The 13,879-nt window shown below is 54.4% G+C and overlaps 4 protein-coding genes and 1 non-coding gene across 5 annotated transcripts; 1 reads left to right on the top strand and 4 right to left on the bottom strand.

Moving 5' to 3' along the window:
- Positions 1-103: 103 nt before the first annotated feature.
- BDP55DRAFT_645805 (DEAD/DEAH box helicase) lies at positions 104-2,564 on the bottom strand. Its single transcript, XM_060573665.1, has one exon. The coding sequence runs from the start codon at positions 2,524-2,526 to the stop codon at positions 241-243; it is 2,286 nt and encodes a 761-aa protein (XP_060435814.1). The 5' UTR covers positions 2,527-2,564; the 3' UTR covers positions 104-240.
- Positions 2,565-4,192: 1,628 nt separating this feature from the next.
- Positions 4,193-5,642, top strand: BDP55DRAFT_690027 (IBR finger domain-containing protein; the record flags this gene model as incomplete). The annotated part of the gene is made up of 2 exons (XM_060576810.1): positions 4,193-5,228; positions 5,305-5,642. 2 exons carry the CDS (start codon positions 4,193-4,195, stop codon positions 5,640-5,642), a joined length of 1,374 nt encoding a protein of 457 aa, XP_060435813.1.
- A 192-nt stretch (positions 5,643-5,834) lies between these two features.
- BDP55DRAFT_t36 lies at positions 5,835-5,924 on the bottom strand. The gene has a single exon. It is a non-coding gene; the product is annotated as a tRNA-Phe (tRNA).
- Positions 5,925-6,356: 432 nt separating this feature from the next.
- BDP55DRAFT_600413 (phosphomevalonate kinase) lies at positions 6,357-8,566 on the bottom strand. Its single transcript, XM_060571046.1, has 2 exons — positions 8,004-8,566; positions 6,357-7,614 (listed from the first exon to the last, which is right to left on the bottom strand). The coding sequence occupies exons 1-2, from the start codon at positions 8,285-8,287 to the stop codon at positions 6,501-6,503; spliced, it is 1,398 nt and encodes a 465-aa protein (XP_060435812.1). The 5' UTR covers positions 8,288-8,566; the 3' UTR covers positions 6,357-6,500.
- Positions 8,567-9,184: 618 nt separating this feature from the next.
- BDP55DRAFT_215367 (pentatricopeptide repeat domain-containing protein) lies at positions 9,185-13,397 on the bottom strand. Its single transcript, XM_060566025.1, has 2 exons — positions 13,296-13,397; positions 9,185-13,041 (listed from the first exon to the last, which is right to left on the bottom strand). The coding sequence occupies exon 2, from the start codon at positions 13,012-13,014 to the stop codon at positions 9,517-9,519; it is 3,498 nt and encodes a 1,165-aa protein (XP_060435811.1). The 5' UTR covers positions 13,015-13,041; positions 13,296-13,397; the 3' UTR covers positions 9,185-9,516.
- Between the last annotated feature and the right edge of the window lie 482 nt (positions 13,398-13,879).

Genomic DNA, 13,879 nt, shown 5'->3' with positions numbered 1-13,879 from the left:
ACAATTATGCAAGAACCTGCATAACCATCTCCGAATACGTGCCCCGCTTTTACATAACTGCGAGGTGCATTCCTACTCATCACCATCAAACGAGCAAAAGGCGTTACAGAGAAGACATCTTGATAGAAAAGAAAGCACCCGATCCGGGATATGACTATTTTAAACGCTATGAGTATGCCCCATTTTATCTATCATCCGTAACCCAGCCCAGACAAAATACATACAACAAAGACAAATCCTTCAACCCAGGTTGAATTCACTGGCCGCAATCATCACGGCCCTCATCTTCATCTTCATCTTCCTCTCCATCTCGCTGGGCTCAGCGCCAGTATCAATGTCCTCCATCGCATTGCCGCCCGACGGCCTGCTGTCTCCTCTTCTCTTGCCGGCGTTCTTCTGCTTCATGACAGCCTTCTTGCTGTCGTGGCCGCCACGTCCAATACCCGACGGCGCCTCGCGCAGGCCGTACGCCTTTGCCATGTGACCCAGGTGCACCTCGTTGATATCAAAGTAGACGCGCTCGTCCTTGATGTGAGTTGCGTACGCCCTAATGTGCGAGCGGAAGGCCTTGCGCGCCTCGTCCAGGAGTTTTGTTGCCGATTCGAGGAGAAGACGCTGTTCGAGGTGAAGCTGCAAGTTCTCGGCACGGTTGCTGAAGCCCCTGTCTGTCGCGGGCTGGGGCTTGGTGTCCGTCTCGACCGGGAAATCCATGCCTGTTGTGAAGCCCTTGTGGAGGATGGTGTCGTAGAGCTCGGGCTTGGGAGGGGAGGCGTTCTTGGATTTGAGGAGGTCGATGTAGCCTTCTTCGCAGCCAGGCATGAGGAAGAGAATTGCCTTGCCGGGCTTACCGGCACGCGCTGTACGACCGATGCGATGGACGTGGTCGTCTGCGCTGAAGGCGGGGTCGTATTCGACTACGAGCTCGACGGAGGGCACATCGAGACCACGGGACGCAATATCGGTGGTAAGCAGGACTGTTGGGTCTTCACATTTGCTGTAAGACGCCAAAGTAGCTGTACGGACCGGTTGAGGGAGAGAACCGTGCAGTTTATGAAGGACGATGTTTGTGTTCGCCGCTGATGTGATGTAAGCGGAAGGCGCAACGGTATTTGCGGTTGATGACGTTGCGTTGTCGGTCGTATTTTCCTTCTTCGGCGGTTGACGAAGAAGATCGAAATGATAGTCGACCGAATCGGCGCAGGAGAAGAAGACAATGGCCTTCATCACTGATCCCTTTCGTGAAAATGTTGACTTCAGCAGTGCTATGAGCGTAACCAACCGCAACTTGGCCGGTACGATCAAGTAGTTTTGCTTCAGTTGTGCCGGTGCCTCGAACTTGATCTCCTCTCCCTCAACATGGTCCTCTCCGGATGTGGTAATGTGTACTGCATCCTCCAGACTGATCTCGCCAAGTTTCTGAACGTTCATCTTCATAGTGGCCGAGCAAAGAACCGTTACACGGCGCTGTGGGAGGTTGGCGAGCGAGACACCGTTGGCTGTTTTGTCTGCCAAGGGGTTCTCACGAATCCTGTTGACAATGGTGCGCAGTTCCGCCTCGAAACCCATTTCCATCAAGCGATCGCCTTCGTCAAGAACCAGCCATCTCACGGTGCCGACATCGAGGGTCTTGGTGTGCTCGAGGTGATCGCTCAAACGACCAGGTGTTGCGATGAGGATATTCACACCTTTCCGTAGGCGGCTCTTCTCGGAATGTTTGCTCTCACCACCAATGACCGTTGTGCTGACCAGGTACGGCGGCAGGACCTTTGCGAGCACCAGCTCAATCTGTCTGCAAAGTTCACGGGTAGGCGCCATGACGATGGCGAACAAGCCTGAGTCTCTCTTGATCTGACCCTCAACCGACAGAATCCGCTGGATAATGGGCAGCAGATACGCCAAAGTCTTTCCGGAACCAGTCTGTGCCTGCACGAAAGCATCGCTGTCATCATTGATGAGTTGAGGAAGGACCTTGGCTTGAATAGCCGTCGGTGCCTTGAGCTGAATCTTGCCAGAGAGCGTCAACGCCAGTCGTCGTGAAATACCGAGGGCGTGGAAGCTGGCAGCTTCATCGGAAAGCGGCGCGTTTGAAGGTTCAGCAACCTTCTCCTCGACCTTCTCAGCACCGGGCTCATCAAAGATGGTCTTTGGCGTCGGGTTGTAAGAGAACAGTTTCGATGAAATTTGGCCGTCTCTCAGCTTGTTGGAGATGCTGCCGGGCGGCAGTTTTCCAGTCCGGTAAGCAGTCGCATGAGGATGCTCTGGCCGCGCTCGCTTTGCCGGGCGCTCAAAAGAGTCGTCATCGTCGCCAGGGCGGTCTGTCCTCTGGGGCTTCTTGGATCCAGGCGTGTATCTCTGCGGTAGCGGGGCATCGTCTTTGGCTGTTGATGAAGCCTCTTTTTCAGTACCTTTATTCGCAATGCGGTTGGCTTTATTCCTGTCGCGCCAGCGACCACCCTGAATCTTGACATGGGGCTTGGCAGGGCCACTGCCCATGTCAAAATTGAGAATCATGCCATCGTCCGCCATTTTGTCGATGAGATTTGCCGTTGGTCGCAAGACTGAGGCTCTGGGTTACCAAGACTCGGTGGAAATTTTCAGGCAAGCAAAAGTCTTATCGCTGTCGGCGTTTAGATAAGCCCCACTCGGTCCCTCATGTAAGGGTGCTCGGACCACCGCTGGAATAACCTACCTACTCACTCACTCATCGTTTCTCATCAGCACGGGGCGATGTCACAAAAAGTACTCTATGAAAGAGGTGATTTGGCAATGCGCAAGTTTCAGTCGGACACCTCAATGGTTTCCCTCGATGTTTTCCCTCGAAAATCACTCATAAGAGTGAGAAGAAGAAGGCAGGTAGGTAGGTCTCCTGGTCCCGGTTCCTCTGCGGAGAACGACTTCTCGGTGGTCGTGGAAAGTTGACAGCTGCCAAAGTACCTGCTTCACGAGATTCCGCCCTTATCCTGGATTTGGTGTCACTTCATCGATGCTTTCCGAACCCCTACTTCGCACCATTTAGAGGTCTTCTGATTTTTTGCTTATCGCCCTTATCAGTATGCTCTTACCTGTAGTTTGGTATGTTGAGACTGAGTAGCGATGGATGGAAGAGCCGTCTTGAGGTATGAATTTGGAGCTTCGGCCTTGCACTTTCCGTCGGGAAACCGAGCCGATGAGTAAACCTGGTAGGGTGTCGCTAAGTCATTCGACACGATGCTTCGAACTCCCGAACCCTGCGCTCGATCAAAGTATTGAAACTACAGTACGCTGATGGTAGGTAAACATATGCAAGATTTTCCCTGGCTCAAAAAGGATCGCACCACTGTCCTACCTTTCCTTGAGCGCTGATTTTCTAACCATTATCCTTTCCCCTTATGTTCGTCTTGACTACTGAAATTCAATAGACATGTGCATTTTGGCCGACTTTGCAACTGAATCGGGACATCACGTATCTTGCGACAAAATGGTCACTGAGACTATGTACTTGAGACGGCGGCAGCACCGGAATTCGTAAAAAAACTTAGGAAGAGGGCAAACTGAGAAAGGTACTCATCCTACATCAACGGCATTTCACTTCTCCTAGCCGTGATTCACATGTCATCACACAATATCAAGCGCACTCACAAGCCTAGAAGCAAGCTCTCAAATGATGGGAGACACGGTGGCACAGCTTCAGAAAGGCACGAGAAAAAGTCGTCCTCGGATACAAAGCTTCTACCATGATAGGCAAACTTCGCAATGGCCCTTGCATATCTTGAGGGGGTCAAGATTCACTGTGTGAGATCTGGCTCTAGCTATTGCATAGAAGCATTCAACGACATATTTGGATTTGACTTTCATGTCGGAGGCCCTCCACACCACATGCAACCTAACAACCAAACACACATCAGCAAGTCAACAGAAGAGCGCCTAGGCTTGCTTTTCCCACTGGTGTTATCATGCAACTCCCGCGGCCCCTCGCCTGTATTATCTTGTACTTCCTTCAAGAACTCACTCATCGATTAGCCACCTGACCTCGGTCATGCACTCAATCCTTACCCGCCTCGCGCGTAGAGCATTCCCTCTGGATCTCGAGTTGGCTCAATCCGAGTCCATCGAACTACACAAAACACTGGAGGGAAGTTTCATTGTTATCTCGCTTGTGGCATTTATCTATTACAAACTGATGGGTTTCCTGGAAACCACACCCCAGCCTCCGATGCAGTGCTACGAGATCGACGACGAGTCGCTCCGTCTGGTCCTCCAGATGCAGTTGGAGGACTTGAAAAACATCAAGGAGAGTGGCAAGGGCAAATGCCGAGTGGATCAGGTCTCTGATCTCGACTTGGCTGTCGATGCATACCATGCGGAGCTGGAGTCGCAAGCTGCACTCGCGGCGGATAGGTGCATGTGCAAGAGCATAGCCAAAGCGAACCGATGCGATAGCCTCCTCATTATGATTCTCACGAGGCAGGAGAACCAGGCCACTCGCGACAGAGCGGCGGCTATTCGGCTAAGCGAGGGAACCGCACTCGGCGACGATGTATCTCCAAAGAATCTTCCCACTCTTTCAGAGGAGTCTTGCACAAACGAGGAAGATGAGATGTTTTTACGGAAACTTGAGTCCCTCTACGTCTCTGTTGATTATGGCGAGGACGACGACGAAGGCAATGACGAAGAGCCAGAGTCTTCATCGTGGGCGGCCTCCAGGAAGGAAACCGATGCGGCAGCCATCAAACCAACCAGGCGGGAGAAGAAGACGACATGCGACAGTTGTTCGAGTACCTACACCCCCAGCGCAGTCGCCCAGCTGCCATGCAAACATAACTACTGCCGCGACTGCCTGAGGACCCTCTTCGAGCTCTCCCTCACAGACGAGTCGCTATTTCCGCCGAGATGCTGCAAATTGCCTATCCCTATAGACCGAGGCAACGCCAGGGCCCTGCTGTCCTCGAAGCTGGTAGGGGAGTTCCGGGCAAAGGAGATTGAGTTTTCAACGCCCAACAGGACGTACTGCCACAGACCGACCTGTTCCAGGTTCATCCCCATGGAGTTCATCAGAGCCGACGTTGGAACATGCCCGCAATGCCGCCACCAGACGTGCACCATGTGCAAGGGCGCCGAGCACGGGAACCAAGATTGCGCACAAGATACGTTAACACAGGCTCTTCTCGAAGTCGCTGCCGCCAACGGTTGGCAGCGCTGCTTCTCGTGCCGCCGAATCGTGGAGCTCGACCACGGATGCTATCATATGAGTGAGTCTCTCGTACTGCCCTCTATATCCTTGAACAGAACGATGAGGATGGAGGATAGCTGAACAACCAAAAACAGCCTGCCCCTGCGGATCCCAATTCTGCTACCTCTGTGGTCTGCAGTGGAAGACATGCACCTGTGAGCAGTGGAACGAAGAGCGGCTCATCGCCCGCGCTAACGTGATTGTGAACCGCGAGGCCGGCGCCATGCACTTGAACGCCGCGGTTAGAGCTCAGCGTGTCGAGCAAGAGGCGCTCAACCTCGTTCAGAACCACCAGTGCGCCCATACCAGGTGGAGAAGCCGCAGTGGCAGTTTTCAGTGCGAGGAGTGCCATCACTATCTGCCGTCATTCATCTACGAATGCACCCAGTGTCACATCCACGCGTGTCGTAGGTGCCGTCACAATCGATTGTGAAGTGCGATGGAGAAGAAAGAGTGGATTTGGGATTTTCCTGAAAATTCTGTAAGAAACATTCCTTCTTGACTTGATTTGGCCCAGGAGAAGAGCTTCAAAGCCCAAAATAAGATGGGAAAAAAGAGAGACCATATGTATCCAGAGCCAATACAGACTCGTAAAGATGTAGATGGCCAAAATTGCAAAAGGTAATGCGGCCAGTGTGGATTGAACACACGACCTTCAGATTAAGTGATTGAAGTTGACTTCAGTCTGACGCTCTCCCAACTGAGCTATGTCCGCCGCATTTGATTGGTAACAACCCAGGTAAGCTACAAGATCAAGGGACGCGCGAGTCCCGGCGCAGTCCCGCAGCTCCCCGTCGGTGCCGACCTCACGCGTCCGGGTATCGTGAGAGGTCCTTCGCGATCGCGCCGAGGCCTTTCTCTTGTCGCGCTCCGAGGTATTTAGGGAGGAAGTTGCGTCCCGGGGTTGTGCTTCGCGCGAGCACTTTCAACCATCCACCGTTTGGGGCTGACTCTAGTTTAGTAAGTAACGCCGTAGGTTGCGGTTGCCATATCCTCGCCCCCGCAGAGGTGAGCCTCCATATTTGATCTCATAATTCAAATCTACCGCGGAATTCTTAGAGCGAGGCTGCGCCATGGAGAATATCTACGGTGCAGCTTCTGAAGCATATCGTCAGTTGCAGGTAGGACCTGTCGTTACCATACAGTTCAAGCAATGTACTTATTTGTGTATTGACCATCTCCTCTCGGACTTTCGTATACGCTAGCTAGTATCATACTCTTTTCTATGTTTTAAGCTCCTTGTTCGCTTTTTTTCTTCTTGTCTTCAAGACTCAACCATCGCAGATACCCTTCAAGCCAACCACCCATCATACGTACTCAACTCCTCCCGCCTCGCGCCCTCCATCTCCCCCTTCACACCCAACAATCGCACCCTCGCCCCCTTCTCCTTCCCCCACCCCTCCAAGAACTCCTCAATTCTCTTCTGCGTAGCCTGGTCATCCCTCATAATCAAAGCCACGGCATCGAACCCGCCCGCACCAGGCACAACCCCGCCCAACACACCCTCGACACCCCCGAGCGCATCGAGCAGCTCCGTCTGCGACTCAGGCTCAATCGGAACACCACTCCCTTTGCCCATAGCCCGAATCAACCCCCTCACATCCGCAACCGCACCACCAACCTTGTCCGTCTCCCCATTCTTCAGCACCGCCGCGAGAGCCTCGTTCTTCCCCTGCAACTCCTCCCACAGCTCCTTGCTCCCCTCGGCATCGGCCTTCCTCCACTCAAGCACCTTCTTAACCATACTCACCGTCTGGCTACCACAATCAACATCGCACATACGAAGGCACACGCCCTCCGGCAACCCCGTCCCAGCCTTATCAACCTCGACATCCCACGCCAGCAACTCATCCACCTTCCTCACCAACGCCTCCGAGAACCCAGGTGACCCCGCGCCGCCGAGATCGGAGAGCAGAGAAGGCGAAAAACGACGGTACCGACAGCTCCCAAACACGGCCGCCGCGACATCGAACCCGGACCCGACTTTGCCCTGCGCAGCGCAGTGCGCCGCCTGCGCGAGGTTGTGGAGCGTGTGCTTCCCGGCCTCGGAGGTGATGTCGAAGAGCGAGGTGGGCAGGTGGTGCGTCAGCAGCGCGGCCGTCAGGGAGGTGACGAGCGCGGCGGAGGAGCCGAGGCCCGTCTTGTGCGCTTCGCCGATGGAGTGGGGGTACCGCGCGAAGCGGGCTCCCTTCTTTGCTGCTACTGGGACGGCGGTGCCGGAGACGGCTGAGTCCGGGTCGTTGGCTGCTGTGGAAGGGAGGGAGTAGTAGTCGTTGTCGGCGAGGATAATGAGACGCGTGGAGGTGAGGGAGTGGCTTGGGCGCTGCTTGTTAATGCGGGCGATGTAGGTGAGGGCGTAGCTTAGGGTCGTCTCGACGAATGTGTTTGGGCTGATTTTGGAGCCGCTGGGAGGAGGTTAGTGATGAGATGGGTGAGTGAGGTAGTGTGAGATCTTGAGTGAGTATGCTTGCGAGATGTGTAGATGATGCTGATCATGAGTGGAAAGATTCTAAGGTTCATTTTCAAGAGCGTGGTATAGCATAGCACAGCGGCCTTTCACCCAACTCAACACTCATCTGCCGCGCGATATGTCGAAAAGTATTGCCCCTCATCAACCACATCCCACCAAGCCCCGCACCAAACGCCTGAAGAACTTTGAGACAACAATTCCCCTCAACACAGCCGGCGCGCCGACTCATGACCACCACCACAACCACATGGCAAGGGAACAAATAAATACTGCGAGAATACTGATGGGGGAGAGGCACCGGTGGACGAAAAAAAAATGACTTACACCTGCAGCTGCGTGACCGTAATCCCCCCATCCTCCGGCGCGAGATGGAACCCGTACCGCCACACAGCATCGACAAACTGCGGGCTCTCGACGACGATCTCGGTCAGGTGCACGCCCGGAATGGTGTGGATCTCGGCCGCCACGACGTTGATGCGGGCGCTGAGCCCAAAGACGAGGCCCGTGTAGGCCCGGTCCAGGACCAGGTAGCCGCCCGCCAGGAGGACTTTGCCGGGCGCCGAGACGGCTGTCGTCGTGGGGTTCGCGGTCATAGAGGAAGCCGTCATTTTTGGCGGTCGTGGTTTGCTGGATAGCTAGTAGTTATGTATATGTGTGTGTGTGTGTGTCTGTATGGCTTCGAGGTTGATTACGTGTGTAGATGAGATCTCCTTCCAAATTGCAGGTCAGGAAATGTATGTACGACTGTGAAACCTCGCCAATTGAAACTTAGCAATTGTGCAGCTCGTGGCAAGTCAAATTTGAGCGCGCTTGACAATGCGGTACGGCTGTAAGCTGAGGCACAGTGAGGGGTGGGTTGTGTGATGACGCAGGCGTGATGGAGGTATGGTAGCTAGGTGGTTGAAAGTTTGGGATGCGAAATCGCATCGTGGAAGAAGAACGGCGGTACAGTGCTAGTGGCACGTGCGAATTCGTTGATGCACCGACGTTACACTGTAAAATATCTTGGGTTCCGTCCCAACGAAGAGCTTCACATTGTCGCCAAAGCTGGCACACTCGAAACGGTAACCCGAGCTCCAGCTCCAGCGATCAGACTCCCCAAACTTATGATGACATGCCTACTGTAGATAAGAGTCCAAGTCTAAGTTTAAAGAACCATAACAACCCATCATGAGCCGAGGTTATCTACCACACATTGAATCCAGTCCATCACTGTCAAGTTCACACAAGGCAGGCGAATTGTTTGAACAATCGACAAATCTTGTTTTTTGGATGCTGCCGGTAATATACATACAGCAGGATCACATGCCCTCATGACATGTCGTCGTAAACCGACCGCCCCAGTACCCTATCCGTCCATTCATGATCCTCTATGCTGCGTTGCGCTTCTATCCGGCGCCCTCTTTTTTATACTATGCTTGAGTGGGGTTGTGTCTATAGTTTGGGCCATTGGCCGTCATCGCTCGCTTTCCGATAAAAAGCCCCGTGAACGGGTGCTCAGTCGCCGTGACCCTTTTGCTTCCGACAAACGCCGTACCGTCCCAGTATCCCGATTATGGGGGGTATGAATTCGACTCCCGTTGCAAACTCCAAATTCCAAAACCAGTTGACAGAATGAAATGCTTTCGGCGCACTGCCGTAAAACAGACTGGCCGCCGATCCTGGCCAGACACCCTCAGTCCACCTACTTCAAAACACAACGGGGTATCAAGCAACGCGGTAGATGAGGGCAGTTACAAAGGAAATATGTTCATCGGAGGAACGCGCAGAGCAGCTGCTCGATGCGCATTTCAATGATTTGACGCACAGGGTAGACGAGACAGGTGTGGAAGCAAGCTTAGTTGTGTGCAACAGCTTCCTCACCACCGCCACCGCCGAGAAGCTCCAGCACCTTATTGACAACGGCACTGGGGTAGCCACGGCAGAGCATCTCTCCAACAACACCCTTGGCCTTCTCGCGTTCCTCAACAGCGAGGTAAGCACGAGTCATGGCCTCGTATGTGCTGGGCTCACGATTCTCATGACCAACAGAGTCGTAGATGGCTTGGGCTTTCTCAATCTGCTTCTCAGCGGCCCAGCCGTGGATCAGCGTGTTGGCGATGTAAGGAGTCATCTCAACACCTCGTCGGCGCATCTGGCCAAGGATGGTCTCGGTGTCAGCGACCTTGTGGTTGGCAACCATGGCCTCAAACAGTGCTTGAAAAAGGCTGGCGTTGGCAGTGACAGCTCGGTCAGCCATGACAGAGTCGAAGACCTTGCGGGCACCCTCCATGTCGTGGAGGTTGCAGCCACGGGCGTGGATGAGAGCAGCAAAGTGGACGGCTTCAGGCTTCTGACCGGAGGTGCGGATAGCCTCGAGGACCTTCTCAGCAGCAGCCATATCAACAGGCTCGAGGGTAGCGTGGGTGTCAACAAGAAGCTTGTAAGTATGAGCAGTGGGGGCGATTCCCTTGACCATCATGCGATCGTAGTAGGCAAGAACCTTCGCCTTATCGCGCTTGGTGGTCAGGAAGAACTGCATCATGCTGTTGTACGGAGCAGGACGGGCCTTGTAGTTGGGCATCGCCTCCATCTCATCGAAAAGCTCTTCCGCAAACTTTTCGTCACTGACACGGCAGAGAGCGTTGACAATAGTGCCGTAGGTGACTGAGGTAGGCTTAATTCCCAGAGCACGCATCTCAGCGAAGTAGAACAGGCAGTCATCGATACGACGAGCCTTGCCCAACTTGCCAATCAAAGCATTGTAGAGAAAAGAGCTGGGCTCGACGCCCTCAGCCTTGGCACGGTGGAAGATCTTCACAGCTTCGGAAGCCTCGTCGAAAGTCTTGGCAGATTCCTTGAGGGTGGTGATGTACAGACCAAAGGTGTTGGCGGAGGGGGCGGCTCCCATGGCGAGCAGCTCCTGGTGGTATTGCTCAGCCATCTGGCGGTGACCAATGGTAAGGCAGGCGCCAACCATGGCATCCAGGATGGAAGACCAGCCGTAGCGAACAACAGCGTACTGGGGCAGCAGGGGAACATCAGTGCGAGCCATGGCGAGAATGTCGTTACAGAGCTCCATCTTGCCCTCGCGGGAAGCAGCGGAAATCAGCTTGGCGTAGGTGATGTAGCGAGGGTGACGGCCGGCACGGCGCATGTTGCGGAAGCGACCAAGAGCATCGTGAAGTCTGGGACCCTTGCGACCGTGAGAACCCTCGAGCTCATCAGAGATCAATGATGACCCCTTGAAGTCGGTGTTGTGCGCGTATGGGTCGAAAGAATCCTCGAAGCTGGATACAGTGGCTGATGTGGTGAAGGGAGAGGCGGAGAGGTTCTGGGAAGACAGCTCGCGAGGATCGGTGATGCCACGACTGCTCATGAACTGGTGAACAAAGTCAACACCCTCCTCGATCTCATCGGCAGACTCCGGGTTGGCGGCACGAATGCGCTGGAACATGAGCTCCGACTCGGCCAGACCCTCAGCAACTTGACCAGATCCAATCATCGCAATGGCGTACATTGCAGTGGGCTCGATGAGCGCCGGGGTGACCGGGGTCTCAAGAGCACACAGAACGTGCCAGTAGCGGGCTGCGGAGGCAACATCGCCTTGGCGAACGCTCAAGGCAAGAAGGGCCATGGCAGGGGTGGCAATCTGGTGGAAGTTGAGAGGCAGATTGGCAAAGGCAGCAACGGCGGTGTGCTTGTCGCCGTGATCGGCAGCGCGAGTAGCAAGGCTGCTCATGGGATCCGCCCTGAACTCAGACTCAACAACTTGGGCCCAACGAAGGGCCTCGTTGAAAATGCCGCGGTCAGTGAAAGCCTTGACCATGCCAGAGCTGACAATCGCATCCTTGATGTCGCCAGCGCGGACACCGTACTCCTTAATGATCTTCTCGTAGAACTTCATCGCACCGTCAACCTTGTCGGAAATGATGTAGGCGTGAATGACAGCAGCGTACACTTCCGCGTCCAACCGGTCGTTAAGGGTAGGCTCGCCGTTATCGTTAGCAACTGCTAGGTCCTTGTACTCGTTGTAGCACTCGACAGCGCTAACGAGGTCGCCAGAAGTCGCGAAAGCGTTGATCATGCTGGGGAACATGGCGGCGAAGGGGGTGACGCGGTTCAACTCCATGTGCTCGTACAAGCGAAGCATGTCGGTAACACGCCCGGCTTGAGCACAAGCAGAGATTAGCTGGTGGTATGACTCAGCCGAGTAAGACGCTCTCTGGGTGAGAACCGACTTCTCAAACATGTCCATGGCAAGATCGAGCCTATCATCCTCGGAAAGAATGGCATGCTCGAGCTCGTGAGAAGCGAACATGAACTTGCCGGGCTCGTCCATGCCACCGAAACGCACTAGCTTGTCGTGCAGAGTCTTCTTCAAAGAGGCAACCTCGAGAGACCGGGCGGCAAGGAGACCAACAAGGATGTTGTAGGTATCGCTGTCCGGCACGATCTTACGGCGGAGCATGTCGGCGTAGACATCCAGGGCCTTGGTGACCATCTCATTCTTGGCGGTGGGCAGGTGGATCGCGGCAACCAACAAGGCATTGTAGGCGCTCGCGATGGGCTGCACGCCAGCGACGAGCATTGCCTCGAAGACGGCCGGAATCTCAGCGTAGCGGCCATCTTCAGAGAGCTTGTGAAGGTGGTCAGCGTAGACCTGAGATTGAGGGTCGAAAGGGGGCGTGGCCGTTCGGGCTACGCTGACGGGAGTCCGTGATCTGTCGATTGCTGGGGACTGGTATGAGCGAGCTGCGGAGCCATTGTGGGATGCTGAACGAATAGAGTGCTCAGAAGCCTCTTCCAAAGCTTCCAAGCGATTCCTGAATTCGATTTCCTTCTCGAGTGCTGCGTCAATCTGTGCCAAAGCGGCCTGTGCTTCTAATGGAATTGGCGATGTTTCCCCATCTTGAGCGGCGGCGTGCTCCTCGGCATCGTAAGTCTTTGACTCGCCAACAAGAATGGAAGCAGGTGAAGGCTTCCACTCAATCTGACGCTGGAACTGAAACTGAGTCCATTCCTTGTCGAGATCCTCTTCGGAGGCCTGCTGCTCCTGCAGCGCCTCGAAGTAGGCGTCTAAACTTCCATGCTTAAGCTTCTCGTCGAGCTTCTCGTGGTGGTGCTGGGGGAGACCAGCACTTGTCCGCTCGGCGGTGTGGAAAGCGGACTGAAGCTGGAGAGACTGAAGGCGACCGAAGCGGTTGGTGTTCCGGCGCGCAAATGAAGGTCGGTTTTGTGTGTTGAGGATGGGATGTGTGGCAGCTACGACGGACTGGGCGTAACCGTGGGTGAATGACTTTGCGAATCCTTGACGGATGAAATTCTGGTACAGGGAGGAGTAGATGGTGGGCATTTAGAAGACGCGGCGGAGGGGGGAATTCTGTATGGCAAGGAATGTCAGTTTGCGGTTTCCTCTGGAGTTGATGCTGCATAAACGGTGATCGACAAGATTTGCGCTGTGCTTTCCGCGTGTTCAGATGACACATGTTTTTTTTCCTCCGTTTCTTGGAGGAAGCTGCGCGCGGTTGGGGATGTTTTGCCACAGCCCAAAAAAAAAAAAAAAGCCGGGCGAACGGGGATAACGGCATGGGCGACTCAGACAGCCGCCGGGATCATTGAGTGGTGACGACTTACATAGGGAAATGTGAAGAGTCCGTTGCAGGTTCATTTGACAGCACTGTAGCCGCCAAATAAACGCGCGATCTGATTAAAAAAGGGTTATTGGATTGGGTACTGAGAAGCAAGAAGAGGGAAGGAAGCAGAATGATGACGGGAGGGGGCCTGAGGTAGAAGTATTAGTCTGAGGCGCCGATAGATTTGGTGACTACCCGTACGGATACTGCCACTGCGTACCAAATGTCTAGGTATGGTGGCCGCAAGGGAAAAAAAAAAAAGCAGGGTATACCGATCGGTAGGGAGGTGGGAGTGGGAATGGACCTGGGAATGGAAAATGGGAGAGAACGGGAGCACGTTTGAGATCGGATGGAGAGTCGATGAGGCGTACTACAACCGATGCAAGTCACTTTTGGCGGTTTACAGTGTGAGTGTTGCAGCTGTCAATGTGGTAGATACTTTGATGCTTCTGCCACCTCAGCTGGAGCTAATACGGATCGCCCACCGGCCACGGCTCTCGATTCCCTCCTTCGCCCGTCACGGCTGTCTCTTTCAGACTCTGGAAGGAATGGAGAATGGAACAGAAGGGGGGCCAGCTACGGGCA

This window comes from Colletotrichum godetiae, assembly GCF_030913485.1.
Source record: "Colletotrichum godetiae strain CBS 193.32 chromosome Unknown BDP55scaffold_3, whole genome shotgun sequence".
Classification (NCBI taxonomy): domain Eukaryota; kingdom Fungi; phylum Ascomycota; class Sordariomycetes; order Glomerellales; family Glomerellaceae; genus Colletotrichum; species Colletotrichum godetiae.
The sequence above is the reverse complement of the archived record's forward strand: the minus strand, read 5'-3'. Positions and strand labels throughout refer to the sequence as shown.